At 40.3% G+C, this 27,851-nt stretch overlaps 1 protein-coding gene across 2 annotated transcripts; it reads right to left on the bottom strand.

Annotated features, from left to right (window-relative positions):
- Window positions 1-993: 993 nt before the first annotated feature.
- Window positions 994-26,854, bottom strand: UBE2D1 (ubiquitin conjugating enzyme E2 D1). 2 transcript variants are annotated; one of them, XM_083614276.1, is made up of 7 exons: window positions 26,560-26,854; window positions 10,457-10,520; window positions 10,334-10,365; window positions 8,150-8,227; window positions 6,465-6,570; window positions 6,041-6,134; window positions 994-3,822 (listed from the first exon to the last, which is right to left on the bottom strand). In XM_083614276.1, exons 1-7 carry the CDS (start codon window positions 26,581-26,583, stop codon window positions 3,777-3,779), a joined length of 444 nt encoding a protein of 147 aa, XP_083470402.1. In that variant the 5' UTR covers window positions 26,584-26,854; the 3' UTR covers window positions 994-3,776. The 2 variants fall into 2 exon arrangements, with proteins under 2 accessions (XP_083470402.1, XP_083470403.1); XM_083614277.1 differs by lacking the exon at window positions 10,457-10,520 and having other exon boundaries at window positions 26,560-26,787.
- Window positions 26,855-27,851: the final 997 nt, after the last annotated feature.

Here is a 27,851-nt window from a genome sequence, read left to right as displayed (position 1 = left end):
GCCTAACCAGCTTCTAAAGCCCTGCAAGTTGGTGGCCATCACTGCCTCCTCCTGAGGGAGCAAGTTCCATTGTTTGACTATGCTGTGTGTGAATAAGTACTTAAAAAAAAAATCTGTCCTAAATCTTCCAGCATTTCCCTTCCTTGGATGTCCACGAGTTCAAGTGTTCTGAGGGAGAAAAATAATTCTCCATGCCGTGCATAATTTTATAAGCTTCTATCATGTCGCCACTCGCTCTCCTTTTCTCTACACTAAAATGTCCCAAATGTTGCAACCTTTCTTTGCAGTGGAATCGCTCTATCCCTTGATCACTTTGGTTGCCCTTTTCTAATTTTTTCCAACTCTACAATATCCCTTTTGAGCTGAGGCGACCAGAACTGGGCACAGTACTCCAAATATGGCTGCACCATAGATTTGCACAACAGCATTATTAATGCTGGCTACACATGCACTTTCACATTAAACTAGTAGTGTTCTTATATAGTAGGAAAGGCTTTAATCCCAATTCCACAAGCATGTAACAGGAAGTCTTCATTACTTTAAGATAATTGCATCCAATATATTAAGCTGTTTCCGCCTTAGGTGACACGCTCCTGGTTCATAGCTGTCAACTTTTCCCTTTTCTTGCGAGGAATCCTATTCGGAATAAGGGAATTTCCCTTAAAAAAGGGGCAATGTTGACAGCTATGTCCTGGTTTGCTTCTGTGAGAACAAGCTATACCCTTAAGGAAAGAACCATGGGAATACAAGAGAGTTCAACATAGCTACTGAGTCACATCTTACATATTTAGAACCTGGCACTTTCAGTAATGTTTTGTTTTGCCAGCACTCTAGTACACGGCTCCAAAAGAACTTGGAGCCTCCTCTAACAGCTTGGATAGCAAAACCACACCTACCCTCCACCAGACAACTGTCACTTGCAAGTTTAAAGTGCTACCACTCCTTTTCTCACTCAAAAGGGTGAAGGTAAGAATAAAACTTGACACACTCAGATTTCAAATCAAATCTTTATTTTCATTCAAGCCTCAGCTGACATCTTTAGGCAGAAAAAATACCACATCAGAAGTAGCTAGAAAGTACGCCTTATTTAACAACTAGAATGACTAAAGATTACACTTCAAGAATTTCAGTGATACAGAGATCCTTTGCTTTAGTCATGCCAATAGTGCCAAGTGAGGAATATACAGAGAATGAGATGGCTCAGTTAGTGCCCTCGCTAAGGCATTGTACAGTATAAACTGGTATTTGGTGGAGGGGACTGAAGCACAGACAACATTTATGCCACCATAATGGAAGCACCAGGACTGAGCAAATGTTTGATACAAGGAGCGGGGCGGGGAAGGAACCTTCACAATGGATCATTTAAACAGCAAAAGAACATTTACCAGGAAATACAAAAATACTTAAGAGGGAATGCTTAACACCCTCAGAAGCTGTGGTTTAAAGAAAGCCAAGAGAATGGAGTTCTTGTCTTCTTAAAGGCGCTACGATTGGCCAGACAGTATGTAAAATAAGTCTCTGAACTTCAGGTTTAAATGTCACTGAAGAGAGAGACAAGTATGGGCTCAACACATTTGTTCACAAATAACTCTTATGAAGCAAGAATAAGAGGCTTGCTGATCTGCACCTTTTGCTCAGCCTGAAGACTTTGCATTATGGTAAGTAAATTCCTTTTTGTATGATGCATACTTCAAAGCATAGTAACATCTAAACAGTTTCAAACCAGCCTCCATATAATTTTAGCAAAGCAGAAGATTAAATGTTCTTTCACTTAACAGGCATGCAAATCAAACTACCAAATTACACAAGAGTTTATTGTAAGGGATTAAAGGACTATAAATTATTTAATCTGGGACAAGCCTATCATAAACATCTAAGACAGATAGGGGTAAAAAAGTTTGGGAAATCACTCCATCAGAATATTTTACCAAGGGGTAATTTTTTAGTATTCATGTCAAAATGTGGTGAATAGTTTTGCTTTTCAAGCTATGGCATCCCCTTTTTCAAGTACATTGAAGCAATCATATACTAAATTGAAACACTTATTGGCTATTTGTAGAAATTGTTTCTTTCACAGTAAGCAAAGTCACTTACAGAATGCAATGAATTTTTTTCAGTGCTTATTTCAGAAAGCTTCCATCTTACGATTGTACAGATTGAGGTAAACAACTGAAGCCTAGATGACCATTACGATAAGTAGAGACTTATTTCCTAGGCTGTCAGAACTATCCAAGAGTTTCAAGATTAAAATGCTGCACAGGTTTTTTTTAATTTTATTTAATTCCAGTAATACAAAAAATAGCCACTGGGATGCTTGCCACATTTCTACCTATTCCAGTTGTGAGCTTTTTGTTTAATTGTTCCTTGGTGTAGCCAAACACTAGGACTCTATTCCCTTCTCTGAAAGGGGTCAAATGGTGTTTATGGTGGCAAAACCTCCTAGTCAAGTAAGTTGTGTTTAGTTAGAATTGCTACAGCCACAAAATAAATGCATTCAATAAGCATTTACTACCTCAGAAGCAACATACTTTTTAAAAAATTAAAGCGCTCTTATTTGTAAAGTCCCTAAGGCTGTTTTTCTCCTTACATGCAAGGTGAAGTATACATATAATGGTTTAGAGGCATCAGCTTAGTGTGTGGAAGTATAACATCAATATATTGTTATACACGTGAGGAAGAGAAGAAGCGTCAGTGACATTTCAACATTCGTTATCAATTTAAGCAAGATTTGGAGATCAGAGAGAAGTTTTTGTAGTGGGTACAAGATCCAAGAACTTAGATCATATACACAACACAATGAATTTGCATGTAAAGTTATGCAACAGCTACCATAATATCAGTTCACAGCAATTTCAAACACACAGGCCAATTCCTCCCAATAGCAATTCACACATTTAACATTAACTTGATCTTTTCAGAGCAAGCACATGTAAAGGATGTGCAAGAGTTAAAGAACAGCCAAGACAAGTAGTAAAAAACACATTTTATTTATATGGAAAAGCTTCAAGTCAATTTTGTTAAAAGGTCAGAGATTATACTGCCCTTATGGGATAAAAAAGTCAGCTGTGAATAGAACAAAATTAGTTACATTTCTTTCTACAGAGTAGTGCAATTAGTTCACATTGCAATAAAATTAAGTATGCAACAGAATCAAAACCAAGTGTTTCTCCATAATCAGTATACTGAGAATTAGAGTGCAAAGTTTGTTTTAAGAAGTTTATCAGTTTATAGAGCATTCCTCTGGGGAGGAATAGTTCACTCATTTAATAGCAGTTGTATTTTTTTTTCAATACTGTGCAGAAAGTCTAAAGTGAGTTGACTTGCATGGTAAATAAAATATAGTCTATACAGTAAAAAAATACAAATTATACAATGAACTAACAAAGAATGAAATTCAAACACAGACTTACAGGACTGACATCTCAAAGACACACAGAATATCTCTCATGTAACACCTAGTTTTTCAGCAAAAATAATTTGGTTGCTCTACAACTGCATTATGGATCTTGTAGGCTGGAGACAGAGATGTCCACATATCTTTAAAAAACATAATAAATGTCTTTTGCAAAGCATACAAAAAGGATAAATACTCTCATCACAGTCTTCAGGTTAATTTTCGTAGTTATTTCCTTGTTCCAGAAACACACTTATATGGGTGAAAATCAAAAAGGGCTTCATGGTACACTGAAACAGTAAACTGTGCTCCATTTACTTCTAATTTTGAAAAAACCCTAGAATTTACAGTACTCTGGTATATATGAAAAAGTCTTCAAAGTTTACATTGCATATTTCTGTGTCCATTCTCTTGCATGTCTGTTGTATCTGTAAAAGAAAATAAAAGTGAAAACACACAAGCTTAGGAGTCACAGTGTTGCCAACAAATTTATTCAATGGCTTATTTAACAATCTTATTTGGTTATATGTTACTTATCTTTGCTTAGAAAACAAAGTATAGATTCAAAGCACACTTGGGCAACCTGAGCAGTGATAAGCAGCAAGCACCCAGGCCCACACTTGGGCAAAAGAGCAAGTGCTGAGCAGAAAGCAAAACAGTCTACGGACGGTGCAAAGTCTTAATGTTAACACCTAAGAGTAGCAGATGGTTTTGGTGCATTTTAATGGTTCTGCATTTTATAGATACAGTATTTTAAAGTGTGTTGGTTACTGTTATGTCTTATTTATTATTTTCTATTTGTGTTTTAATATTATTATTATTTGTATATCATCGTGAAGTCTTTGGAAGGAAGGGTGATTTGGAAATGCAGCTAATAATTAATGATTTTCCAAGGCAAGAGAACCCCATGATGCACACCTATTGCTTCCATTGTATAATATCATAGCTGTCTGCACACAATCAGTGTGTACATTTGCATCCTTCCTGGTCCGTCAGAGCTTAGGATACAAGCCGAATAGAGAGTTTGCTAGCCCAGCTGAAAAGCTGTGAACACGGTGATGTGGGATGTTATCCACAGCTAGTGGAATTTAATGGGTATGACTAATTTAGATTCATTAATTTCAGTGGATCTACTCTGAGTTGGATTTAGTTGACTACAAGACATGAATTGCAACTGATGGACAAAACAAAAAAAATTTTTTTCTTCCAGTAGCACCTTAAAGACCAACTAAGTTAGTTCTTGGTATGAGTTAGTTAGTTCTTGGTATGAGCTTTCGTGTGCATGCACACTTCTTCAGATACACTGAAACAGAAGTTGCCAGATCCTTCTATATAGTGAGAAGGTGGGGAGGGGTATTACTCAGAAGGGTGGTGGGAATGGGTGATTGGCAGATAGCTGTGATGAGCCTGTTGACGACTCTTAACGACTGCAATAGGTCTTACAGGAAAAAGCAAGGGGTGAGAAGGTGAAAAATGGCTTTGTCATGTATAATGAGATAAGAATCCAATGTCTTTGTTCAGACCAGGTCTCTCCATGGTTTTAAGTTTGGTAATGAGTTGCAATTCAGCAGCTTCTCTTTCCAGTCTGTTTCTGAAATTCTGATGGACAGTAACCTGATAATGGGCAGCACCACTATGCAAGATACAGACAGGGCTGCACAGAGATTACAACATGGGATAATTCCGAAGTACTGTACAGACTTTAGAGTAGCAATCTGTAACCTTTACAATGCCTTCATATTGCTATACCTCAACATCTTCCCCCCTTTCTCAATCTTACAATTTAAGAGACAGACGTTTACAAACTGAATTACAACAAATATTATCCAACACGTGGCAGGATTGTTGCCATCTTCCTGAATCAAACGTGTACACGAATTAGCCTAGTTACCTTCATTAGGCTGAGTACGATACTTACAGCCTGTCAAACAAGCAGCTATAATAACAACCATCTCAATCTGCTCACAAACTAGGATGCCACACAGGTAAAGACAGTGAACCTCTTAGCTAGTCTAAATTAGCTTAAAGTCTAGCTCAAAGCAAGGGAAGTATGCTGAACCACAGACTAAAGATGATATGACTGAACACAAGGTCAGTTTGATGACACCCCAAAAAGTTCAATGAGGTTCTCTTCCAAACATTTGTAGGGACACAAAGGCGGGTGTCCAGAACTTTGCAAAGCAGTTTGCTATCTAGAAATTGGCTCAAACATTAAAGCCAAGCTGGCAGATCAGTGAACTTTAGGATAAGTAATACATCAGAAAAAAGGAAGGAACAAGGCTGACATGGTATACAAGTTAAATAATTCTACAGACTAACTGCTGCTTCAAACTGAGGAATGCAAATTTAAAATTTTCTACTTATGTCCTTAGTGGCCCAAGTATGCAAGATGTCAAAATGGAACACTGTAAACATTCTGAAGTAGTACAATTGTTTGTAAGCTTTTTAAAAAATCCATTTTTATGTTAAAAAAAACCTTATGGGTGATATCCAACGTGAGTCCTATTCAAGAGTACACCCGCTGAAATCAATGAAGCTCCTCTGTTGCGTATCACCCTATCAGAGTAGTCAAATCGAAGTGTGGTGAGAGGCTAAGAATATAAAAACCAACTGATTCAGATTTTTAAAAAATATATCCATACTTACTTTTCCTTGTCTGACTTGTAGATTTGTGCAATATCTGGTACTAAAGGGTCGTCTGGATTAGGATCACAAAGTAAAGAGCATATGGACAAAAGAACTATATTAAAAAGAAAAAAGATCAGTTAAAGAGTGTTTATGACATGAATGTGATAGTAAAGGTTAAGAGGTAGATGCAAAATTTTTCTCCTTTATAGTAATGCAGATTTTCAAACTTTATTGAATGATATGTCTTCCAAAATAGTAGATGATGTACATGGTCACACAGCCAATGCATCTGGGTATAAGATCCTGTGGAAAACTTTGAAGATCAAACACCTCTGTCTAGATAATGCCTTCCTTTAAACTAGATGCATTTTCAGCTATAAATCATAATCAGAAACTGGGATGGTGGCGTTAAATTGGGCATAGTATTTCTCCAAATAGTTACCTTTTGATACAGTCAGAGCAGGTGACCACTGTGACCTCAGGATATCAAGACAAATACTCCCATTACTATTTATGTTTGGATGGTATATTTTTGTTGTGAATGCAATCTGCAACAGAAGAATGGTTACATATTTTTACAGAGTTCTAATCACACACACTGTCCTTTTCTTACTCTTTATTTTATTTCTCCATCTGACATCTCTAAAAGCCCAATACCTTGGCTTGATAACAAGTAGTGATACGTTCTGTTACACAATCTGTTACGAATGCACAAGGAGTATTAGCTATAGCTGTTCCCTGGGTAAGATGATATAAAAAGTGCCTTATGGGCTATGTAGAACATGACGATCCAATTCATCTAGCAGCACCTAAATGCAAGCTCCACAGAAAACATACGGCCACTTAAACAGATTAAAGCAGTAATTCCTATTTTAACTTTATATATGCAATTCTAGCAAAGTTAAGACTGTCAAAAATTAAGATTAGCAATGGGTTAGCACAAATATTTTTTTTCTTTTTCCTTTCTCCTCCTGTGATGAGGCTGCATTTTAATGTTTCAATATTTCAATTGTTGTATTTTAATCTTGTTTTTAAGTTGTATTCATTCAACTTGTTTTTATTATTGCTTGTTAGCCGCCCGGAGCCCGGCCTTGGCTGGGGAGGGCGGGGTATAAATAAAAAAATATTATTATTATTAAAGATGCATTAAAGCAATTTGCTTATTAAAGGAGTTACAGACCAATAGTTTTTAAAAATGCATTTGAGGAAAATGGGGTTCTTTGGAAACGTACCAAGATCAATAATGTCAAAGAAGCTCTGTGCAGAGACCAATGGTTTAGGTTTATTAAATTTATACATCACTTCCAACTAAAAAAGCCCCGAAGTGATTTACATCCAAAGTAAAATAAAATAGTAAAATCACAAGCATGGTTAGAAATGTGTTTTAACAGAACAATAGGCCAGATCGGTATTCCGCAAAAGCCAAGTGTACGCTTTGTACACTTCACAGAATTTCCTACATCATGGTTATTTTACCTATTACCTTCCATGGTCAATAAGCTGTGTGTGGAAAGAGTTCCTGGAATAAATAACTCATTTTAAGAGTTTCACAAGGCTCTCGGCTAGGCCCTCTTTAATTCTCTCTTGCTTCAGTAAGTTATCTATGCTATTCTAAGGGACGCAGGTGGCGCTGTGGGTTAAACCACAGAGCCTAGGACTTGCCGATCAGAAGGTCGGCGGTTTGAATCCCCACAACGGGGTGAGCTCCTGTTGCTCGGTCCCTGCTCCTGCCAACCTAGCAGTTCGAAAGCACGTCAAAGTGCAAGTAGATAAACAGGTACCGCTCCGGCGGGAAGGTAAACAGCGTTTCTGTGCGCTGCTCTGGTTCGCCAGAAGCGGCTTAGTCATGCTGGCCACATGACCCAGAAGCTATACGCCGGCTCCCTTGGCCAATAAAGCGAGATGAGCGCCGCAACCCCAGAGTCGACCACAACTGGACCTAATGCTCAGGGGTCCCTTTACCTTTACATATGCTATTCTATGCTGATCCTTCCAATGTATTTAGCTTGGATACATCAAAACAGATGTCAAACCTTATTCTAAAAAGTGCATGCTACATTTAATTTTCATTTATATTTGCACATTACACTTAATTCTGAAAAGCACATATCACATTTAAAAGATTACCTTTGGTGGTTTGAATGGGTAGTCTGTTGGAAAATGTACTGTGAGAAAAAAGACTCCCCCTTGATATGCACTATCAGGCTGGAAAGCAAGCAAATTAACAAGGTAATGCTTTCATTCTTCACCAGTATCTCCCTAGTACACTTTGCCCAAGTTCAAAGCCTTAGTCCTCCTCTTCTTCAACAGACATAATCTGTGGCCGCCACACTCTATGTTACAGGAACCCACACCATGCAGAGCATGATGCAAAAACTAAAATGTAGTATTAGGTCATCATGGAATTTTTGCAAATTCTGCTCATTACTTTTTTAAAAAAGAAAGTGTTTGCAGGCTCAGATCTAGTGTGTATAGAAGCATAACCCAGAAGAGGTTTCAAAGTATATTCTGCAGAAATCCCCATTACCTGAGAAAAACAAGTTAAAGAAGTTCAAAAGGCAGAGCACTGAACACATAGAAACTGAAGAATACCACAATGTGATGCACATTTGAGAGGCAGATTTAAAGTATCTTTCCCCACTTCCTTTTGATCAGGAGGATGCAGCTCAAATTACTGAAGAATATGTGTGTGTGTGTGTGTGTGTGTGTGTGTGTGTGTGTGTGATGAACTCAATGGCCATATCACTTTTAACCATAGAGAAACAAGTGTATCGCTTAAAAAAAAACTCCTCAGTATGTTCTTTTTAGGCCACTTCCTTCTCTGCACACCTTAGACCACACACAAATTTCTGACTATATGCATTTTTTTAACTTGAGGTTTTTAAAAGCAAAGAGGAATAACAGCCAATTTTATTATGAAGGCACATACCAGAAAGTATATATTAATTAGCAAATTAGGTTTTGAAAACTTGCCTATGTAATTCCTATCCAGATATGGCTCTATTTGTTCATATTTGACCTATCATGATATCAATACTACTTTTGTGTTGAAGATAATACAATAAAATACAAGCTTAATCAAAATAAACTGTAATCAAGCTGAAACTTGAAAGAGAAAGGTTATAATGATTAGAAATATACTGTACTTCTTGCTACAAAGGAATATAAAAAGGGCAAATTAATTATTTCTATAAGCCATAATTATAAGCCTTGCTATTAAAATATAACCAATGTTATGATACTATGTGATTATGTACCAACTCTATTCTGTATCCTACTCATTAATTTTTACCCCCCTAACTGTCTTATATGCATTTTGATTGCAAATGGCTCTGTTGTCAATACAAATACGAGTGGGGCTAGAGGATAATCATTTCTAGCTCTGTGTGAAAAACTGAGTATTTCTGAAGCAGTCTCATTTATATAGACTTTGCTTTCAGATTTCTGTATATAACTTGCACTCATGTCATAGATATTTCTCCAAAATAGAAGGTGTTCAAAAGTTTGAAATAGGAAAGACCTTTCAATTTTATCAAAAGCTTTTTAGTGTTGAGAAATAACAGAGCTGTTTCTTGCTCAGCAATAGAAATAAAATCTATAATATGTGGTTATATGTATTCCATAACTAAAATAACCTTTCATCAGTCTGATTTTATAAATTCATTTTTATGCATAATTTCTGCATGCCTTATGCTTTACTAAAAGAACACTTGTCTGAAGGCAACTGCTGGACTGGGAAAGTAGTACATTTACGTAAAACAATGTATGACTTCATAGTACAGGAATATGAATTAGGGAATTCTGAAATAGGGATTATTCTGCCACAGCTGGATATAAACCTAGTAGTAGATTGATCACAAATAAAAACACAAGTGGTCCTTGAACCCATCTTTGTTAGCTTACTTGTTATTTCACATAGCTCTCCACTACCATAGGTCTCTGCAATCCCATCTGTTGGTCCTATTTATTACAGTCTTTGGACTTATCTCTTATATGAAAAACATGATTCAGGCTTTAAAAGCAGACAGTACCTTGGCTCAGAGTTCTTGAATGGCTTAATCTCCAGTCCAGCTCTGGAGTTTATTTTTTAATTCCCTATGTTGGGCCAACGTGTATAAAGTGTGACAGGGTATCTCTCATTGTGTATAAAGTACATCTCTGGTCCACAAATAAGCACAGTCTATTTCTTCCTCACATATAACTCTATAATCTAGAAAACATTGACATCTATTGTCTAGAATACAGAAATCCATTAAAGCTTATTACTGAAGAGAAATCAGAAGATCAGTTATGTATAAATTGCATACTTACAGGTCCCATAATTGTTGCTTGCCAATGGAACACTGAAAAACACAAAATATTATTCACTTTATTAAGTGTTTAAGCATAACAAAATAGGCAAAAGTATCTTGCCATCAACTATAAAGATCTTACAGTCATCTCCAACAGGTCCTGCTGAACAGTGTGCAGGTGGGTCACGTTGCAGATCACTTAGCTCCTACAGGAAACATGAAAACATTTGCAATGTTACTTAAACAAACCCAAGATTAATTATCCAAATGTGGATCCTCTTTAGGTTTGATCAAGTGCTCCCACAATTTACAACAAAAAGGAAAGAAAAATTTCAATGAAGACAGAGTTTTCCAAATACAATGACAACCAATTCAGCATTAAGCGCTACAATTAGGCAGCTGATCACCATACTTTACTGCATATAATTTACACTTCATTTCCATTAACATGTTATTCAACAAGAAAGTATGCATTCCACAATATTTTAGTTCTCAAATGGGAAAAACCTGATGTAGGACATTGGTAAGTGGACTTGAAACTCAAGTTGACCACAATATTGTAGCTTGATCTAGTCTGTGACTTGCAAACAGGAACACACAATGCATCGTTATTAAAGCATGTTTATTCTGCTATTCAGCCAAAAAGATTCCCAGAATGGCTTGCAATAAATGGTGCGGAATGCCAGACAGAATGATCCCTCCTCTCCTTCCTCCATGTGCTGTTCTGGGGGTTCCTTCTCCGTGTGTAATATCATTCCATTCCAAAGCCCAACAATAACCTCCATTTCTTTTCCACAATATGAACTTCCCCTTTCAAACTTCTGCTTAGTTACGATTTATCAAATGAAGCTTGAAACACTGTGGTTCAGTTGTTGGTGCTCTTCTAACTACCATCAGCACCAGGCACCATGATCAATGACGATGGCAGTTGTTGTCCAGCAACATCTGGAGGACACCACACTGATGAGCCCTGGTCTAGCACAAACATGGGGAACCTCAGGCCCAGAGGCCAAATACAAACCTCCAGGCACCTATATCTGAGCGCACACCCTCTCCTCAGGCCACATCTCTCTCTGGCCCTCCATTGCACCCACGGGTACTTTTCCCTGGTTGGAGTATGTCCTTTAACTGCATCTTCCTAGCCTAGATAAAGAAGTGTGGTGTGTGTGTGTGTGTGTGTTTGTGTTTGCTTGCTTGCATGTGTGCGCACCTGCAGAAACCTCCAGTATTTGCACAGCTCAAATGTGGCCTACTGTATGAAGGACAGGCTACAAGAGTCAAATTAACTGCTCTGCTCACTTCTGCTTCCACAAGGAATTCAGCGTTTGCATTGAAAAAGATTCCTCACCCCAACCTAGTTAGGGCCATTGGCAAATGTCTGCCCTCATAGATATTCAAAAGAGCACCAATCAGGTTTTTGTGTTCTCAGTGGAATATAGGCAGTTTCTTGAGTACATTTAGCCTCATCACTTTAGGTTTTTAAGTTCTCAAAGTTACTTGCTGATCACTTAGATGGGCAATTTTCAGTTAGCTGAATTCTCTGCACATCATTTTTGAAGGTGCCATTCATAGGGATGTTGCAGCTGACTTCATTTCTCCAGAATACTGCTCTGGACATTTTGCTCTCCCACTGCAAACGTAAGTTTAATGAGTTACTGGTGGCATGCAAAATAGTTGGTTTGGATATGTGGTTCACCAACCAGCGGTTGATAAGCAGCAGGAAGGTGAGCAAACATAACACCATGCCATCCAGGGGTTCATCCTTATTGGTACAAAATAGATTTCCAGCTATGCTTGAGGAAAAATCACAGTTCAGGATTATTCACATGAACATTTCTTCTGGGAATATTCATTCGAGCAGAGCATATAGAAGGCATGGATGGGAGTGGTAACAGTATCCTGGAACTGTTTGCATTGGACTCACTGGCATATGTAGGACTCACATGGGACTCTGCTGAATAACTAATGGTATAATGTGGAACATGCAGGATTTGGAGCAGAGAACCCCATAGGAGTGGAAGCTTTTCGTAGCATTGCTTGCACAGGTATTGAGCTCCAGTAGGTGAAAAAAATCTTGCCACCCCTGAATAATTGAGATGTTTCTGGGCTTCAACCGAGTACAGTTAAGTTTTTAGAGAAGTGAACAATTTAAGGGATGTTTGGTTTCATCTGAAGCTGGAAACTGTAAAGATGTCTTCCTCTGCCTTGAGTTCTCCTGCTTTGTTTAACAGCTTGCTGGCTTCAATGTTCATGACTCATGGTGCTTGGAAATCTGACACTAGTGGATCCTCTCTCGAACTGGTAATATCTGGCTTTGCACATATAACTTGTTCTCCCCTCTCAGTGAAACCTGAGCCACTTAGATTAAAAAGGGAACTGCACTTCCAAAAGATTTTGCCATTGGTTTATTCGGACAAGTGTACACTCGAATGACCTCAGTGGACTGGCATGCAACTCGTTTCTCTGAATAAAATTAGTTGCAAGTAGATAGGTGAGAGCTCTTTTCTGAAGGTCAAGGAAATTATTATGTGAGAGTAACACGCCGGCTACTATATTCAGATAACAGAGCCAATAGTTTCCCCAAGATTGTTTGGAGAAGGGCAAACTGATGTTTTTCTGGCTGCCATTTGGAAAAACAGGATTCTTCAAAATAATTTAAATAAGTATGAGAGAAGTGCAAATTTTGTCAGGCTTATACATGTCCTGCTCACCTATGGTAATTAAGCATCATTCCCAGGTGACCAAACAGGGAAGCTTTTACAAACTGGGTATGATATAGCCAAAGCTAAGTACTTTATTTTCTTTTATTCCAATGATAGTCTCTAGTTTAAATCAACAGAAATACTTAACTTTCGTTCACTGTAATTGCTGAATGTGCCTTGTGATAGCAAATGTACTGCCTTTTGAACTGAAGCTGACTGGAAGGGGAGGAAGGGAGAATTAGGGGGTTGGGAAACCTTTAAAATAGTTTAAATAACTATTCACTAATGTTACTGGCGATGGCAGCGCTGTTATCTTTTGTAATTATAGAACTGCCTGAAACTCAGTCTTGATGCTGTTTGTTACAAATTATGCTCATCTTATAAACTCTAGTCATGACTTTTGGTTCCAAATTTAGCACTGCCTTTCGGGCAAGAAAGGCTTTAACTACTGGCGGTACAGCTCTTTAAATGGGTTCTGTTAATTAAAAAAATAATTCCCAGCTGCTGCCATATTGGGACATAGCAAAGAGGAAACTAGTTTGCATCAAGGTGAGTAGAGAGACGATAAATAAAAACTGATGGATCGTATCATTTTCCATTTAACATCACGAACAGTAAATTTGAAAAAAGGGTTTGTTAAACATTTTTGTTGTGACCCTTTTCAGAAGAGCAGGTACATAAAGCTTGCACCAAGTAACAACAAAACAATTTTTAGCCTAACAGACAAAAGGTGGTATCCTACTAAGTTCTACTTAAAGTAGGCTCGTAGACTTTAGTTGTGGATAAACCATTGATTTCAATGGGCCTCCTCTGAGTAGGATACCACACAGATTGTGGGAAAATGTAATGCTAAACAGTGAAGATGTAAATTTTGACTAATACACTGCTAGGAGAAATTGCTCCTTTATATAATTATAGAAAAGTAGTGCTCATTCATAATGGTACACGAACTTGAAAACAAGACTATATACAAAGGCAACTGGCCAATTCTAATCGGAACCTGAATAAGCTCATAATTTTTTTCTGCATTGGGCTTAACAGTTAATATACACTCAGAAGCACTTTTCAGCCGAAGACTGATTTGTACATTGAAATTAACCATTTATTTTTGAGTAGCTGATGGGCATGAACAATTTGTCATGAGGGAAAGTAATGGATTTTGAGAATCAAAATGCCTATTCAAGGAAATAGCTCCTGTGATGTTTCATGAGCTTAGAGATGCGAGCGGAAAGGAGGCAGCTAGCAGAGTTAGGGAGAGGCACAGAGTCTGCCAGCAGGCTCCCTACACAAGCAGCTGGTTCCAAGAGGCTATTGTTCTGGGAGGATAAGGCCTTGTTGAGGCTTTCTACCACCTGCCTGAGTGCCTGCAGCTGCTCAGGGCACCCCCAAACCATCACACCTTGCACTGGTGCCGGTGCAGGCTGCCCTGAAGGGGTGATACCAAAGCACTTTCCACCCTCTTTGGGTTGCATCTTTAGGACAGGTTGAGGACAAGGGTTCACCCTCTTTTAATCGTTTTATAGGTTTTATGTGCTGTATTTGTCTTCTCCTCTGGGGGGTTGTCATGTTCCCTCCTTAAGGCCAGATGGTACTTGCCCCTTTTCCATGGAATCATTCATCACCCCTAAGACCCACCCAATCAACTCTCTATGGTTAGCTTTAAGAAGCCAAGGCAGGCAAAGCTCAAGGGGGCAGGCGGTTAGCTGCACTTCTTCAAGCAGCTTGCTCAGATCCTCAGGCTGCAATAATCCAAGCTGATCCAGTACAAATGGAAGAGACAAGGCTCTGGATGCCTTGATTGGACATGCTCTAACTGTGGCACTCAAAACTATCCAAAAATCTGAGCCATCTTGTCCCTTAAGCACCCTGCAAAGTTGCCCCAGGAACCTTTCCAGATTGTAGCCACGGAAGACGGTTTTGTATGACGAGAGCTGTCTTGTGTCACCCATGCTACGTCTAGGCAAAGCTGCTGGGAGTTGTCATCAGATTTTGAATGAAGTGCCAACAATATGCAGACGACGCTCAGCTCTGTCTCTGTGTTCCATCTGAAGCGGGAAAGGTGGTTGATAAGCTGTATATGGGACAATAAACTGAAGTGGAATCCTGAGAAGACCGAAGTGTTGTGTGTCCCAAGTTCTCACGTCCGGGAGGTGGGGAGACAGCCTATTCTGGCCAGGCCTGCACTCCCCTGGAGTGCAGCATCGCAAATACTCCTGAATTCAACACTGCCAAAGGATGCTCAGGTAGTCTTGATGGCCAGGAGTGCTTTTTTTTAACTCCAACCAGATCGCCAGCTACGGCTCCTTTCGGAGAGGAATGACTTGCTTACTGTACTCCATGTTCAGGTATCTTCCAGACTGAACTACTGTAATGCACTCTCTCTGTGGTCGTTCCTTGAAGAAGACTCAAACTTCAACTGGTCCAAAATGCAGCAGCCAGATTTAGGTATCACATAACCCCTGTTTTAAAACAGCTGTGTTGGCTGCCAGTTTGTTTCTGGGCCAAATTCAAAGTGCTCACATTATTGTTTAAAGCCCTAAATTTAGGCCCCAAATGGAGGAAAGACCATGTCCTTCCCTTAAGACACTCTCTGGTGTTAAGATCAGCAGAAGAAGGCCTCTTTGTAGTTCAAGCCCCCTCAGAAGCATTGTCTAGGTCCAGGTCATATGCCTCCCTCTCCACTGAGGTGCATCTGACAACTCCAGTATAAAGCTTTCTGCAAATGTTGAAGACACACCTCTTTCCCCTGGCCTTTGACTCCTCAGATGTATATTGTTGGACCCCACCCTATTTTTGTGACTGTAAGTTATTTAAATTGTTGAAACCTGCCTTGGCACCTAAGCACAACTTTGGATTCAACCTCATAATCAAACCAATGAACTGAGATCAGCACTGATACAGTATCCTGGAACTTAACAAGACAAACTCTACATTCCATTCTATTGGTTGTATGATCTGTTTATGCCAACTAACCAAGGGGTTTTCTATACTGGATATTCAGTTTTTCCAACGTTTCAGGTACTCTTGCAAAATGATCACCAGGGGATTCACTGGGAAATTGTGGCCTAACGCTGCAAAGTGGTATTTGTTTATTTTTCTTTATCATGACTCCTGTTTCAATTATGCTTTCAAAGCCATTGAGTGGTTCACAATGAAGAAATAAGCCACATTGAAAAGATGTTCTCTGCTTAACGAATCACCAGGTAATTTTGTTATATACATTCATAGAAGAGCACTGGTGGGATCTTCTTATGCTTTCACAGACGGAGGATGAGTTTGTCTAGTTTCATAATGCTTGAGAGTCTGTTTTTTTTAAAAGGATGACACAGCAGCTGATTTAGATGACTTATCATGAGTAGGATCATTCTTGCAAAAATATGAGTGTGTTCTGGTCCTTGCCTGCTTCTAACCACTCACAATATGAAAAACAGTATTCAAAAATTGGTCTAAGTCTATACCTATCACTTCTTTGCTCCCTTGCCCATACTACAGCTGTCTTCTTGACCCACATTTGAATCCAAACTGGATGCTTTCTTTGGAGGAAATGGTGTAACACTTTCAGCTGAATTCTCATCACCAAGGGCTTCAGTCTCTATCTCCCCATGCACACACTTTTGATAAAAATGACAGCAGTGGTGTTTGTTTTGTCACCATGTTAGTGCTGCTACTTGTGCCTGGGTTAGCTATAATTCCTGCTCAGAATCCTCTTATCTGACACTTGAGTCGGTCTGTCTGACACAAGCAAGGAGCCCTCTCTGCAGTGCCCTGAAAACAAGTAATGGCTATTTTGCTCCTACAAGCTGAAGTGATGGACATCACCTTGGATGGCTTTAAAAGAGAATTAGACAAATTCATGGAGGATGAGGCTCTCAATCTCCATGCTGTACAGAATGCCTCTGAATGCCAGTTGTTGGGAATCACAAGCAGGGAGAGTGATCCTGCACTTAGGTGCTGCTTAGGGGCTTCCCATAGGCATCTGACTGGCAACCATGAGAAAAGGATAATAGACTAGATGGGCCTTTGGCCGTATCAAGCTGGGTTCTTCTTATGTCATCATCTGTGTTATCTGCAAACCTCAAAACCTATGCCAAAGTTTTGTGCTGGTTTTGTGTCACAAGGATGGGATTTTGTGTTGCAAATGACATACCCAGTGGTGGGTCCTAAGAAAGAAAATCAGGACTATTTCACACCTAAGAATCAAATGCATTTCCCTATAATAAGTGACTTCCAGCATGAATAATTATTTGCAAATATACTTTCCAGAAATATTTCATGGATTCAAATATTCCCCCATAATCCTGATAAGAATAGCTAGAATGAAATTTTTAAAGAAGTATTTCTGAGTAAAATTTGAGCTATGAGCAAATTTATTCCTTTCTTCTTTCCAGCAGAAAGGAAATAACTCCTTATGGCCAAAGCATCTTCTCTGCTGTAGCATTTTCAACAAGAGAAGTTGTAATAGAAATGTGAATGTGTACTGCCCACCGAGTCCTAGACAGTGGTTCTGCAGATGAGCTGTGTGAATGATTCACTGAGTTGCCAACCACAAATAGAGCCTGTAGAGTTTAAAATTAGCACCCTAATAACCTCTCCAAAGTTCCCAGAGGTTTACTGAGCAACTTGGCACTTCAGTACAGTTGAGAAAACACAACAGCGCTTTTTCAATTTACACCACAAAAATACTTCCAGTGTACCCAAGGTAGGGAGATGGGATTGAGAACATATATGGTACTGCCGGGCTGCAAATTGTTTAGACAGATTCTGCTTCAATAATGTTATAGTTCCTTCCTTTTCAACCATTTTCCTTGCCACTCCCCCAAACCTCCAATGTAGATTCAACACATCAAATTCCCAGCCACTGGACACTCATGAACAAACTACACCTTCCTCTCTGACCAGATACAGACCTATGGAAAATATTAGGGATGTTATAGAAAAGCTTAATGTTGTTATTAATCGGCATGAACAATTCATCCATGTGTAAGAATGATGCATGGAATCCATGGGATGTACCCTTTTCACACACTTTTCCAGTGTATTTTGGTGTATTTAATGTGTAGCTTATATTTTAACAACAACCACAAGCAGGGGGGAAGCAGGACTGGGGCATGCAGAGACAGGGTTAAATGCTCCCCTCTGACACGCCCCTTAAGCTGCTATTAACTTCAGGAGGAAAGCTACCATTGGTGGCAGTGGAAAGCATTACTTCCATGGCTAACATCATCTTGGGCAGGCAAGAGATTTTTCAATCAAATCACAGTATGTGTGTAGTTAAACCAGTAATCCCTGCAGTTCTGATTGTGATTGGGGCCCCTAGGGATGTTTAGACAGATTCTGCTTCAATAATGTTATAGTTCCTTCCTTTTCAACCATTTTCCTTGCCACTCCCCCAAACCTCCACATACTTGTTCAATGTATTCATGTATTTAACATCAAATCATCTTTGGCCCTCAAGACTCTGCAATAGCAACATCAGTAATAGTTTATTTAACTGGGCAAGCAGTAGGCTTCCATGAAGACCTGCACTCTAAAATCAATTAAGCTAGCTGGTCTAAATCCAAGATCCTGGTTTCACGCACTCTTTACCTATGTTACACAGGAAGGAGAAACCAGTCTAGAATACAACTGCCAGAAGCACATTAAGTTAGAGGGCATTAGCCTTGCTAGGCCTCCCAATCTGGATGTCGTATGACATCTGGCATGGGCAAAGTAAAAGCCACAGCTGGAAAGCACCAACTGAGAGTTTAAAACTGCGCTTTTTATTGTTCCTTTGTAAGCTTGACTTCCATTGGGCATTGTTTAAATTTGGTGCCAAATGCAAGCTGTGCTGCTTTCGGTCTGCATTGGTTCCACACAGGAGCTTCCAATTTATAGTCACAACAAGTCCTATCATTCCTGACTCGTGGCCATGCTTTCAAAGGCTGATGGGAGTTGGGAGTCCAACCTCGGTAGGCCATCATGCTGATTATAATACCCTGCTCTATCTAGTGCATTCATTTGCTGACAAGTCTACTTCATTTCCTCATCAAGTCAGTCACCAGCTGCCAGTTGCACAGGGTCCTTTCAAATTATCAGCACACCTTCTCTCACATATTAGCTCACTCTTCTAAATAATGACTTTCCTGAATACACCATATATCACTAGGTGGATCAAATTAGTATTAAAGCTGTGCTTTTATGACAGAAAACCTATTTCTGGAAAAGGACCTCATACAGGGCAATCTGAGATAGAAACCTATAATACAATTTTTGAAAGTATTCTGACAATACTCATTAAACATAAAAAACTTACTATAATGCAATCTCACACAAAACACAATATGAAAGATTAACGTTCAGCATAACTTTGCAGCTTTACCTCTCAGCAGGCACTTCACGTTAAAACGTGTACATTAGTAGAAATATTAATCTCAGCAGGAACTTGAGCTCCATGTACTCTATAATGCCCCCAGCTATTTTTAAAATACAGAACTCCTCCAAGATTAATTGTTTTTATAACTCTGAGATGGAACATGTTGAGCAGAGTTGCACATACATTTTCAGTAACAAGTGCCAGAGGGCAGCTGCTAATCTGCAGAGGTTTGCTGAATAACCATAATATGCATTGTGTTTTTTTTAAATGAAGCAGATGCCAAACCGCACTTGTTAGTCATGTTCAGCTGTTTTACATATTACTCAAAATCGTTCACTTCCAGCATATTTTTTTTTTACCATGGCTTGAAAAACTTCTCAATATTTGAACTTTTTGAGTTGTCCTTTCTTACCCTCTGATTATGAAATCCTTTAGCATTTTAGCATTATGTTTTTCAGTTTAGTCTCCATGACTAGGAGCTGTTTATTTGGCAGTTGTGTTACACCAGAATTCTACAAATGTTTCCCCATAGAACGTAAAAACAAATTGTGAATGGACATCTCTTTAACAGTGAGACATTCGAGGAGCCACAGTTATACTTTAAAATTGTATGTCACTGTTCCTCCAAGGAACCCAGGAGAGTATATAAATAGTTATCTAATTTTACCCACACCACCACCTTGTTAGACCAAGACACAGTGGCTTGCCTAAGGCTGCCTAGTGAACAGCTGAGCAAAGATTTGAACCTGGCTCTCCTCAGTCCAAATCCAATACACTGTCCGTGACATCTCAACTGGCTACATCTCCCTGCTACATCTCTTCCCTTCTTAATTAAAAATATTTACAACCAACACTGGTGTAAGTCATTATTTAACTTGGTTCCAGTAATTTCACAAGATGGAATTTGGAACTATTAGATTCTGTGCTTGTTAAACACTTCAATCCAGACTTAACATGGATCTATACATTTTTTCCAACCACCTTGTTTTTAAAAGCCATGTGCTTTATTTAGAAACCCAAGTATTATTCTGACTTGCATGCAATCATTCAAAGTCATTTTGTTTGGCTATATAATTCACACAACTTACATGTTTGCTTATCGTACACTGCCCTTGCAAATGTGGCCCATACTTTGACAACCACGGTGCTCAGTTTCTCTTAAGCCTCTTGTTAATAAGGAACTTTCTGCGCGTACAATTTGATGGTGAGGCCAACTGGCTTGGCCAATGCCTTTCTGACAGTGCACCCTAAAACATGGTTCTGGTATCCTCAGCACTGCAGAAGAGGTTCTATACCTTTCACATTGGCATTCCTCATCAGATAGGGAAAGGCTTCGTGGAAGATAGAAAGCACTGGTAAAGACAAATGTACCGTATTTCTATTAAACTTACCGCAAATTCTTTATGATGGCTGCCTTTAAGGCAGCAGATAGAGAACATAAGCCTGCTTTGTTGGTTATCAAGCAGATATTCCAACCCCTCCTGAACCCTTATCCTTATGGCTGTGCTGAGACACATCCCACTTTCAGAAATCCTACCACTTCATTTTAAGTTGACAGGCACCTTAACGTGGAACGTACCTTCAGATATAAATCATTCCCCACATGCTTTTAGGGATTCACTGTCAAATTACTCTTTGGTATAGCTCCCCTTCCCATCGCTTGTAAAAGTGTGTTTTAATTTGTTATTAGTTTATGTAGGCGCAGAGGGTACCGAGTGTATTTTGTTTTGCAAAGCTTCTCAAGCACCAGCTGACAGCTGGGTGGAGGGTGAAGTGCGCTAATTATTATATTACTTCCAGCTCTAGAACATAACCATAGTTAAGCACTGGAGGCTGAACACAAACCGCATTTGCCATTTATGATAGCAGCATGTCAGCCTTACTGCAAGTGTTAAAGCATAACGTCATCTACAATTAGTAGGGATGCTTGTGTTGCCTTGTAAGATTCTGTCCCGGAAAGTGTAAGATTCCGTAACCCTGAAGGGCAGCTGCATCGACAATAGCTCTCCAAATGTCTCTCCCCCCCCCCCATTTTACAACCTTTGTCTAAATCACTGCTCTTTTACAGCCAGATTTACTGCATTCCTCATTAGTATTTTATCACTTGGGAGTCTGGCTTGCAGTCACTTGCCCAGCCTGTTTAGGAGGGCTTTGGGGGTGAGAAAAGAATGGAAGTCAAGATGATGCTTAGCAACAGTGTTTTCAGAGTAGGTTCTTCTGTTACCCGGAGCCAGTGAATCACTGAGCCTTCCTCTACTGCTTAGGTAAATGGCTGGTCCTGGTCCACAGGTGAGAAGCTTACCCTGCAACAACCTGCCCATGCCATAGTCAGTCCTTCTGAAAGTGGGCCAGACCTGGAAAAAGAAGATCTGCAACATGGGACTTCTCACCTTACACCATGGTAAATAAAGGAGAAGTGCTGCAGCAGCTCCCTCACCACTGGGGATGCTGGCTGATGAGAGGCAGAAAGGGGCCCATTTTTGGACCTGATGATGTCATCCACTATCTATTCCAGTCATCTCCCTTCCTGCTTTAGCAGGACACTTATTTATTTAACATTGCTGACACTGCGGTAGCTGCCATGGTCTTACAAGCAACAGAGTGAACAGCAATGATTTGCCCCGCCATTTGTCATTCAAGCTGCAGACTGTGCAAGATTTTTATATTATCCATCTTGTTTATTTCAGCACTAAAGAAGCTAGCTGGTGGTTCCTTTGCTGTACTGAAGAACACCATTCAGAATATGCTTGTTCTTCACAGACCACCACATTTTCTTACCTTCTAGCTATGTCATGGGGAGATAAATGAAAAGCTTTCAAACTGAAACTTAACTATATTTCTGGTCACACAATGCAGTGAAGTTCTGCATGCAATTGGGGGGCAAGCAAGGCACACAATGGTAGTTTTGCTGAAGCATCCTCTTCAGGTACCTGCACTACTCAAAAAGCAATCTTGTCTTAAGCTACAACTGTATTCATTATTATTTCGACTATGCTATTAGCACACACGGTGCCTTAGAGAGCAACATAGGCAAAAACTGATAGGCACCCACCCCAAAGAATACAACTAGAAAAACGGAGGGACAAGAAAATGGCAGGAATAGATGCTTACCACAGAATGTGGGTGATGCATATTCAAAACGGAAATTGAACTTTAAATATATACGGTATTAATTTAAAAGAGTTGCCTCTTCAGCAGAGAGGCCATTTCAAAGAAAGCTTCCAAAATCTTACTCTATTCTGGTATTTTGAAGGACAACTAAAGAAGCACAAGGAACTACTCACACTTCCCAGACCACAGTTTAAGAACCAATACATTAACCAAACTCTCTAATCTAGCTTAATAGCGTAAAAGGCGTAAGGCCAACAGCGAAGCAGATTAAAAGATGCAACTTTTAATACAAATCCATTTAAATACATGCTTGTAAGATTCCTACTCTACTTTTCCACTATGAAAAGGCCTCAGGGCTATTTACAACCAGCATTACAATAAAAACATGTCAAATATCAAAATGCAGCATACTATTTTATAAAACCCTTTATATTATAGTAAAAAAAAATGCTTTTAATTAAAAGCTTAGGTAACTAAGATAGTCTTGCAGCACAGTCCTATGCATAGTACTCAGAATTAAGTCTCAGTTAGACTTACCCTGAGGTTGTGTAAAAAATGACAGCCACAGCCTATCACTGAAATTATAATGGAGAGTTGCAGTCATATATAGTTTGCTCCTTGTCACTGACCAGGTAGTAGGATTGAAGTTTGACTGATCAAGTGTCATCAGTTATTGGTCAAATACAAATCTATCAGAAGTGTAACAAGAGAAAGTATCTTACAATGATAAGGACTTCTGTCTAAGGCCCTAAAGTTCAGCTGACCAAGATGGGAAAAGTGCTGAGAATACAACAGAAGAGAATACTACAGACCAATCATGAATAATCTTATGATACTGACTAAAACTATCCAGGCTCATTCCAGAATACAGGGAAGCAAAGGGTGGTGTTTGCCTCCCTTGTGATGAACATTTCAAATCCAGCATAGGGTGGAAATACTATTCCTTTGTTGATCAGATGCCTTGGAATAAGAGCTACTCCATCTGTGCTAGACACACATGATGGATGCCCCTCAATCCAGTGTTGCTTGGTATTTACCTTGGTTGGACTGTGGGTCTTTAAAGTGTACCACAAATCTCTTAAGGGAGAGTCTGAAAGGCAATGAAGCTAGTAGACACAGCACCCCTCAATATAGGTGAACTGTAGAAATCATACCAGCATCCAAAATTTACTCAGGTAGTTCTGGTCATACCTTGTTAAAATGTGCAACTGAATTAAAAATACCTATTTCACTCTCTATGCCAGTAGTTCAAAACTTTTCTCCCATGGACTACTTGAAAATTGTTGAAGGTTTTGGTGAACCACTTAATTTTTTTCCTGCCTATCATAGCAATTGTAGTGCATTGTGCCAGATGTTGTTGTACAAGTTTAAATTGTATTTTTACAGACATGCTGCAGACTACCTGAATGAAGCTCGTCTGCAGACCACAGTTTGGGAACTCCTGCTCTGTGCATTAAGAACGTCTGCAAGGGAATATTTCCTATACCCAAAGTATTCTAAATGCCCATTCCTAACTATTCTATCTTTGAAGTGAGTCCTGATTTCAGTGGGGCTTACTTCTAAGTAAATGTAGTTAGGATTGCAGCCTTGGCACATTTGTAAAATGCCCTAAGCAGTAAGCTGCTCCCAGAACAACAAAGTAAAGCTGAAGAGTTATAAGAACAGCCCTGCTGGATCAAGCCAAACCCTATCCTGTTTCCCACAGTGGCCAGCTAGAAGCCTGTAGGATGCCCACAAACAGGGCAAAAGGCCTCTCCCACTGTTGTTCCCCAGCAACTCTTATTCAGAGGCCTGTTACATCTGATCCTAGAAACAGCATATAGCCTTCATAACTAGGTGCCATTGATAGCTGTCAAAAGAGATTAGAGACAAACGTATGGCTATCTAAGTTGGTGGTCATCAGCACATCTTATGGCAGTGAATTCCATAAATTAGATATGCAATGTATGACAAAGTACTTTTTCCTGTCCTAGATCTCCTGTCAAAGAGAATCTCCCAAAAGTCAACTGACTGCGTCTGTTGCAATGAGACATCACCTTGGGTAGACAATGAGTCAGAGATGTCAATTGTTCTTGCACATTGAACACAATTTCAGAAATGGTGTTAAGTAGTTCCCCTTATCTACATTCACAAAGAAACTGTGTTAAGTGACACCAATTACTGATAGCTGTAACATCTATAGAGCTTGCCTCCTTTTTGGCAAACCTTCAGTTTCTCAGTCTTTCACCTTCCCTAGCTTTTCACTATTAACATTCACTTGAATATCCCTTTCTTTTTTTAGACTATTAGCAAGTACTGAAGCATATCATTCATGTGGAAAACAAGTTAGAAACAAGAAATCCTCCCTCCATAAATGGCATTAGCAGCAATGATGACTACCAAGGGAAAAGGTAGAACAGAGGGACATTTCAAAGCAAATGGACCACAGAATGCTCTTTCAGTGAGGCAGGTTTTAGACCCCTAATATTTGGGGGCAGAGGTGGAGCAACCTGTGGTCCTCCAGATTATGTTAGACTCCCAACTCTCATCACTCCCAGCCAGTATGGCCAATGGTCAGGATGATGGGAACTGTCATCTGTCCCCATCCATTTTAGGGAAATACACAAAATTACACCTTGTTATCCCAAGCCACAAGTTTCTCTCTGCCCTCATTACATCAACCAGAAAGCACTGCCAGCACGGTATCCATGTACACTCCCAATTGCTACTAAGGATTAGTGTTTCAACAAAGCTACAAGCTAAATGGTAGAGCAGGAGCCCACCCACTTAACACATTTTTAATTAATGTGTGGATTGTGTCGTTATATGGTCTACTCACTAGGTGGCACTGAACTTAGTTATGTTTGGGTGAAATCTGGAGCTTCTTGTTGTTTTGGAGACAATTGAGTTCTTCTCTCGTTTCCTCACTGGTGTGAGTCCTCCAAACCTTCCAGGACAATTGGCTTGAATGTGAACTAGTGAGGTTTAAATATCATACTGTTCTAGCTGCATGCTAACTACTGCATCAATACTTATTCCTGCTTTGTAATGGAAGAAGTCCAGAACATGGCTGGAAGAACTCACACTGAACTCCCCTTGCCAGCATTGGCCCAATTTCCCAAATGCTGACCATGGTGTGGGGAGAAGCTGCAGAATGAACTTCTCAAACTATCCCAGCCACACACACAAAAATCTATTCCATGCCTGTGGAGCAACATAATGACGTCTCAGTATGCATTTCCCCAAGCATTCTTTTGCACCCATTTCCACACTTGGCAGCCTGGAATAAGACAATTCACTAAGACTTTACTTCTTGTTCCTGGGCTACATTAATTCAGATTGCTGGTGGATCGGGAGCCTCTGTATGTGCAAATGCTCTCCTGGGGATTTATTATTATTTGTTGATTTTATATCTCACCTTTCCACTAACTGGTGGCACAAGGCGGCTGATTATGACCATGACATAAACGCAAATGCAAAGAGCAATCCTGGATGCTAAAGCATTTTGATGGCCTAACTAGATACGGTAACCCTTCTTTTCCTGTTCTGATGTGATGCGTGTGTGTTGTGTGCGGAAGGTAGGTAATAAGCACACGCTGTACCCCTCTGCCTCCCTCCCATCCGAAGTGGTACAGTCCAGGAAAAAAAGCTGCTATACCATTGTATTGGTACAAACGCGAATATATAAGGCTTGCCTATGGGGGGGGGCCTGTCAGCTTAACGAATGATTTTTCAGTGACCCCCAAGCGTTTGCCTAAACCATTGCAGAAATAAGACGGGGCCCTTACGGCTTCCCTGAAGGTGTCCGTGAAAATATACATGCCATCTTCTATATTTAAAAAAAGGGGGGCGGAGGGTGGTCTCAACCGAGCCCCCCACCGCCCTTAAGCCCCTCCATATAGGCCCACATCCCCCCCTCAGCCATCACTCCCCCCACCTCCTCCGGCCCCTCGCGAGACCTGCGCATCCCCCCTCAGCCCCAAAGCGCGCTCCTCGCCTGTCTATTACTAACCCCCCGAGGCCCGGGCGGCTCGAAGCTCACCCAGTTCCCAACGGACGGCCAGCAGCCCAGCCCGGCCCGGCCCACTCGGGTGCTCTCACCTTCTGTATCCGTTTCAGCGCCATGGGGAGCCGGGGATGCGGGCGGGCCGGTCTGGGGAAGCTGCGAGAGGGGGGAAGAGAGAGGAGGAGGAGGAGGCGGCGACGGCGTTGGCTGCTCCAGGAGGGGGCCGGGCTCTCACGGGGCGTGTTAAGGCCGAGGCCGAGGTGCCTCTCCGCTCCCAATCGAAGGGTCTTTTGTTTCCGCTTCTACTAATAGACTTCCACGCCCCGCCCACCGCCTCCTGACGCCCCCGCGCTGCATTCTGGGGCATGTAGTTCCAGAGGCGCCCCGGCGGCTGCGGCGACCCCCGCGGTTCTGCTCCGGGGAGGTGGGTGATGACGGCAGGACCCGGAATTGGTCGGGAGCAGCCCCCCACGCGGCAAAATACTGGTGTGGGGGGGTGACTTTAAAGGTTAAGAGCATTAGGGCTGATTTGCTGCTACATGGCATCATAGGCATCCCTCCTCAGCAAAATATGATTTGAAGCTCCATAAGTAATTATTGCATATATTCCGAGAAGAGGTAGGTCAACAGGGAAACACGGTGGAAGCCATTAGATGGAGCTTGAATTTTGTTGTGCTTCATGAGAGAAACCAGCAACTGGTAAAGAGCAAGGCACAATTCTTTTGGTCTAAAAAGACAGAGGCCTCAGAGACAAAGAGAGCTGTGTGATGCTTTTATTTAAAAGTTGATGTTGGCTTAGAAAATAGTTTGTTTGACGCTGTGTAAGTAACTCAGTTGTCTTGAAGCAAGCAGTACAGTGAGTGGAAATGCACCTATGGGTTCTGAAATTGCACCCTTGAATCTCTGAAAGCAATATTTACTTATTTTTCCTGCTAGACTTTCTGTACCTTTAGATAGCTGCCTAATAATCAACAGTATTGCATGGCAGACAGACAATCAACATCTCCATTAAGCAGCCTTTCCCATCCTGGTACTATCCAGATGTTTTGGACTTGATAATTCATCAGCACCAGCCAGCATAGCTTGATGGTGAGGGATGATGGGAGTAGTAATCCAAAAATCTGGAAGACACAAGGCTGAGGAAGTCTGCTATGGAATTTGTGTGTCATGTATCTGTAAAGCAGAACCTTTTACAAGAAAGAGGTAGCAGGGCTACTTGGAACATGCGGTGAAGACAAAATAATAAATATGAGATTTCATTCTTAATATATGCAAATTGGCATTAGTTCACCACAACAGTGAAACCATAGATACCACTATCCTGCACACTACATAACTGGTATTGGAAGACTGCATAGGCTATTCTACTGATTTTCTTTATTTTTCT

This window comes from Podarcis filfolensis (genome assembly GCF_964270895.1).
Source record: "Podarcis filfolensis genome assembly, chromosome: 5".
Lineage (NCBI taxonomy): Eukaryota > Metazoa > Chordata > Lepidosauria > Squamata > Lacertidae > Podarcis > Podarcis filfolensis.
This window is presented reverse-complemented; position numbering and strand designations above follow the sequence as displayed.

What these genes read in the sequence shown, in the direction of transcription:
- UBE2D1 (XM_083614276.1), bottom strand. Translation starts at nt 26,583, where the DNA reads ATGGCGCTGAAACGGATACAGAAG. An exon ending in ACCCATTCAAACCACCAAAG is followed by an intron (nt 6,571 to 8,149) that starts GTAATCTTTTAA and finishes CTTCTGTTGCAG; the next exon opens with ATTGCATTCACAACAAAAAT. An exon ending in TGCTCTGACTGTATCAAAAG is followed by an intron (nt 6,135 to 6,464) that starts GTAACTATTTGG and finishes TTTTTAATATAG; the next exon opens with TTCTTTTGTCCATATGCTCT.